This window comes from Sinocyclocheilus anshuiensis, unplaced genomic scaffold, assembly GCF_001515605.1.
Source record: "Sinocyclocheilus anshuiensis isolate Anshui unplaced genomic scaffold, SAMN03320099.WGS_v1.1 scaffold1896, whole genome shotgun sequence".
NCBI classification, from domain to species: domain Eukaryota; kingdom Metazoa; phylum Chordata; class Actinopteri; order Cypriniformes; family Cyprinidae; genus Sinocyclocheilus; species Sinocyclocheilus anshuiensis.
In genome coordinates, this window is record NW_015558694.1 from 274945 (window position 1) to 280506 (window position 5562).

General features: G+C 41.4%; 1 protein-coding gene across 1 annotated transcript in view; it reads right to left on the bottom strand.

Moving 5' to 3' along the window:
- Positions 1 to 5562, bottom strand: part of ppfia1 (PTPRF interacting protein alpha 1) — a 44980-nt gene that overhangs the window by 8207 nt on the left and 31211 nt on the right. The window contains exons 20-23 of the mRNA XM_016477632.1: positions 5298 to 5467; positions 3969 to 4065; positions 2396 to 2477; positions 1899 to 2099 (exon numbers count right to left, since the gene is read on the bottom strand). Of these exons, the coding sequence (XP_016333118.1) occupies positions 1899 to 2099; positions 2396 to 2477; positions 3969 to 4065; positions 5298 to 5467 (550 nt within the window). The remainder of the gene's footprint in view (positions 1 to 1898; positions 2100 to 2395; positions 2478 to 3968; positions 4066 to 5297; positions 5468 to 5562) is intronic.

Here is a 5562-nt window from a genome sequence, read left to right on the forward strand (position 1 = left end):
TTGTGTTCTGATGAAGGTCTTACGGGTTTGGAACGACATGAGGGCGAGTAATTAATGACAGAACTTTCATCTTTCATTGAACGATCCCTTTAACCTACTTCAGTTTGTAGGAGCGTGAAGCTTGTTTTCTAGACTGATCTGAGAACAACACCTCCCTGTGTTTTTGTCTGGCAGGTTCCACCTGTGATAACGTTGCAGGATATATTCGAGTTATTTAACGGTTGTGCAAATGTAATTCGCTTGGGGTGTTGATGCACAAACTAATAAAGATTCTTAGAACACTAATATGTTGCATAGGTATAAACATACAATATACACTCTCAATTAGATCATCCGAATACGAATTAATAGAGACCAAACACGGTATATGTAAGGTTACATGAATGATTGGTTCTATCATAAGCATGCATAAAATAGTCTACAATACAACAGATAATATACAAGACACCAATAATATACACAATGACCTGAAGGATATGTGTGTTCATTCAAAGAAAGGTTTTCCTATGAATTCATTAGTAGAAAAGTCCATTTCTACTGTGCATTGTGTCTCTTCCTTAAGAAAAAGGCAGTGATTTTCCCTACTTACATTCCATTAGGTCGTAAATGTATCTGGTGTCAGGGTTGCCATGGTAACCAGGGGGGGCCTGGTGTCGTTGCAGACATCCTGGCATCCAGTTTATTGGGTGAGGGGACTGTGACGATTTGTTAATCTAATGAATAACTGATTTGTTAAATCAAATGAAAAATTGTGTGTTTGATTGGTCCAGACGCTACACTACTCAGATGAGTACATATCCATGGTGTGAAGGTGTACATTTATAAAATTCTTCTTTGCATTTTATGAATTCAGGTGATATTTGTTCTGAAACAATGTCTCATTTTCATTTTGACATAGAATAAAAATATAAAAATAATACCAGTTTGTCAAAAAAATTGGCATTGCCACATTCTAAAACTTTTAAAGGGATAGTTCACCTAAAAATTCGGTCATTAATTACTTACCCTCATGTCGTTCCAAACCTGTAAGACCTTCGTTCATCTTCGGAACACAAATTAAGATATTTTTGATGCAATCCGAGAGCTTTCTGACCCTGCATAGGCAGCAACGCAACTGAAACGTTTTATGGCCCAGTGACCTGAAATTTGTGTCCTAAAAACTAGTGAAACTATTTTAAACCAATTTTGCCTAATTATTATGCATGTAGTTCATATCAGTGGAGGGACTACATGAAACTCATGCTCATTTAAAGACCAAAAGCACCACCATGTTCTAGAACAGACTAGCATTCGAGTAGTTCAGTCTAGAGACAAGTGCTTGGACAAGAAGTTTTGCAGCATGTTTATATAGGAACGTGAAGTTCATCTGGTTTCTGGCTGATGTGGATAGCATTATCTGTAAAAACATTTTATGGCCCAGAAAGGTAGTAAGAACATCGTTAAAATAGTCAATAATAAAATCAGTGGTTCAACCATAATGTTATGAAGCTACGAGAATACTTTTTGTGTGCAAAGAAAACAAAAATAACGACTTTATTCAACAATTTCTTCTCTTCCGTGTCAGTCTCCTCACTGCCTTTCTGTGCCTTGAACATTTCAGTTCTGTTGCGGTCTCTGCAGGGTCAGAGAGCTCTGGGATTTCATCAGAAATATCTTCATTTGTGTTCTGAAGATGAATGAAGGTCTTACGGGTTTGGAACGACATGAGGGCGAGTAATTAATGACAGAACTTTCATTTTTGGGTGAACGATCCCTTTAACCTACTTCAGTTTGTAGGAGCGTGAAGCTTGTTTTCTAGACTGATCTGAGAACAACACCTCCCTGTGTTTTTGTCTGGCAGGTTCCACCTGTGATAACGTTGCAGGATATATTCGAGTTATTTAACGGGTGTTTCCTACCGTTCTGGAGGTAGGTGGCGCTGACGGGCTGGTGAGAGACATGATCTCCTGAATGGCGAGGCGTAGTTTGAGGCGATGAAGAGGGTTGCTGATGCCAATCTCGCGCTGGATCTCGGTGTCAGACAGAGCAGACATGATGGCTCCGCTCTTCACATTAGCACGGCACGCCGCTACATACCACGCAGGCATCCCGACCCACAGCTGAGAGAACACAACAACAACAACACAGGCCAATGAGAACCTCGAGCCTTACAGTATCAGGCAAACTGCCACGCTTGTGCTTCCACTTACTCGTGATCAAACCCTCCCTGTGCCACACACAAATTAAACTGCAACTGCCTTCTCGTTAGGAATTACCAGAAGTCACATACATGAGGAAATACCACAGTCAAGCTGATTCACAGCTGTAATGGAAACACTGATCTGCTACTGCGACTGGATGATGCAGCACAGATGTGAAGCTCAGCTGTACAGCTGTACTGTAGATGTGTCTGTACCTCAAGCCACACCACCACCGTGGGACCGTCCCAATGAGCGAATGGCAGACCCTGCCGACAGGCTTCCTCCAGCAACTCATGTCTGAAAACACAAACAAGACATCATGAGCACGCATGCATGTACAAAGAGCACGCTTTATGGTGCAAACATGTCAGAATGATAATATGCACATGAGAGCAGAACCCAGATGGAGTCACACAGACAGAGAATGAGAGATGCGTGCAGAGGGGAAACAGCAGCTGGGTTAGCAAGAGAAAGTGTCCAGACCTCTTCACTTCCACCATCAAATCAGTGCAATACCTCGCCTGAACAACCTGGGATTCAGTGTCTTCATCACATGCAAAACGATGCATCTTTACTGATAAAAGGGGGAGCAAGTTAGATTTATTTTCCTATTTTTGAGAGAACTATCACTTTCTGTCATGATAGAGGGTGAATCTTGAACCTATGCACACGCTGGGACAAATATTCCTCACAGACACACTTTCTTCATTCTTCTCTAAACAAGATGTTAGGAAACATGTTTTCATCATGCCAAAACGCAGAGAAAGCAGCAGGACACCTTTCGAAGGCGAAGTTTCAAATGCACCCAAAACACCAAATCACATTCTCATGTTCGTTCTTTTTGCATAATATCAGGTTATGCAGCTACTGAAGCATTAAGAGGAAAGGAGAATGCAGATAAACATGCATCACGTCATGCTGAAGAATGAAGAGAAGCATTTGGTCCTGAACGAGGCTCTGAGACCCATAATGCACTTCAGCAGAGGCCGGTCCCGGCAGCTAGTGTTCTTCCTCGAGCAGATCATCAACCATGTTCTGTCTCCTTTTCACTGGATACAACTAAACCTGGATCATTTCACATGCATTCTGCATTTTTCCATGTGAAAGATGCATCAGTTTCTGGTCACCTTTGCCATTTCTGACCAGTTGAAATGTTAGTGCATCCCTGCTTTTAACCACAAACTCTCACAACTGCTTCTAGAAGATACGCTCATCTTTCTAACACATGACAGTTTCACGTTCCCTTCTGTGCTCACAGCTAACGCTCTTCACCGACTCTGCAGCGCTGATCAATAAATAAATCCATGCATCAATCTAGGAATTAACCAACAGTTCTGACACCACTGGTTATCATCTGCTCATCTCAAGCGTTAGACGAGCAGATGCAGCGGGTGAAATCGAGTCTGTAAAGGTCAGATGTTAGTAGAGCTGGAGTGCATCACAGCAAGCATGAGACGTGCAGGTGCTTTCATCACGCTTTACCGCTCCATCACCGAGACGGTCTGTGGTCACTTACCCTGACTTTGGGCTATGAGTGAGGCGTGGGAAGAGTGTGTGAGGAGAGAGGAGGGAACACAAGCAGAATGAGCCACTGAGAGACATGAATCATGACACATCATCTTCTGCTGGGAGGCTGACCGCACGTTTAACAACAAACAACAAAACTAAAACAGGCGGGAAAGCATCATCATTACTCATGACAGTCAGGTGAAGACAAACTGAACTCGAGATCAACTAACCGGACTCATTTCTACTTCCCGTTTCAAACGCTACTGATGTGTCACTCACTTCTTCTGCAGCTTTCGGTTCTTCTCTGCAGGGCCGCCCATCTTCCCGAGGGTCATGGCGTCCTGTGCACTTCCTCCATCAGGCGAACCTGCCAGCGCTGATCCACACAAACACACCATCACATCAGCTTGTTCTCTCGAGTGTTTGGCTTGTAGTGGAGGAACAGTAGTATCATATATACTGTCTGAATCTCTTAACACTAGCTGTAAACTATTAAACTACTATATATAATGCTGAATATGATGTATGATAATAGCAGTGGGAAACTGTAACCCCAAATATCTGTTGTATCGGTGACCGAGCGCATGCATCTCACACAAAGTATTTTCAGCTAAGCAGAATCATGAATATTTCTATATTCAATATTCTATATCTCTGCGCATTAGTCCGAACCCAAGATCATTCAAGTTCAACCTTGATGTTATAATACCAATTATGTCATTTTATGAATAGTGCTTGGTAACACTTTACAATAAGGCTCCATTTGTTAACTATATTAGTTAACATAACTAAGATTGAAAATCCTTCTAAAGCGCTTATCAATCTTAATGTTATAACTTCAACATTTACTAACACATCGTAAAAAACAAAAGTTGTATCTGTTAATGTTTACTGGACCTTAGCTAACACGAACTAACAATAAACAGTTGTATTTTTAATAACTTAATGTTAACAAAGATGAAAAAAAAAAAAATAAATAAAGTAACAAATGTTTTCCTCATTGTTAGTTAAAGAGATGAAATAAATTCTGTCATTATTTACTCACCCTCAGGTTATTCCAAACCTGTATGAGTTTGTTTTTTCTGTTGAACACAAAAGAAGATATTTTGAATAATGTTGGTACCCAAACAGCTGATGCGCCCCACTGACTTTCACAGTATGGAGAAAAAATACAATGGAAGTCAACGGAGACCATCAACTTTTTTGTTCAACAGAAGAAATAAACTTTTACAGGGTTGAGTAAATGATGACAGGATTTTAATTTTTGGGTGTACTATCCCTTTAATGCATTAACCAACATTAACTAGTGGGACCTTATTAAAGTGTTTTGCTTCTTTATGCTGTTTATTAAATCCCATTTTAACCCTTCTTTATTTTGGCTTTGTTCACAGTATTCTGAGAGTATTATATCGTGAGTTCAGTATTGTGTATCGACTTGTATCGTTCATTCTCATTACTGCAATATTTGACATTTAAATGAGGCAGTTAAACTCATCGTCTCATTGCAGTGATGAGAACATGGGTCTGAATGTAACGATGCAAGAACATAATAGTGTGAAAATAGGCTTTGGAGCATTGAACCCTGATGAGGTGTGGATGATGGCACACCTGGCCCAGGAGACTCTTTCCACAGCGGACTGGCTCGAGCCTTCTCTTTCTTTGCGAACAGTCGGCCGATGGAGGACTTGATGCTCTTCTTCTTGGCTCCTTTGTTGAGTGAGTCCTGACTGCTGTTGCTGCTGCTGGGATTGCTGCCCGCTCCGTCCTGCAGCCCGGCGCTGGACACACACACAGAGACAGAGACAGACAGAGACACAGACACACACAGACAGAGACACAGACACACACAGACAGAGACAGACAGACACACACA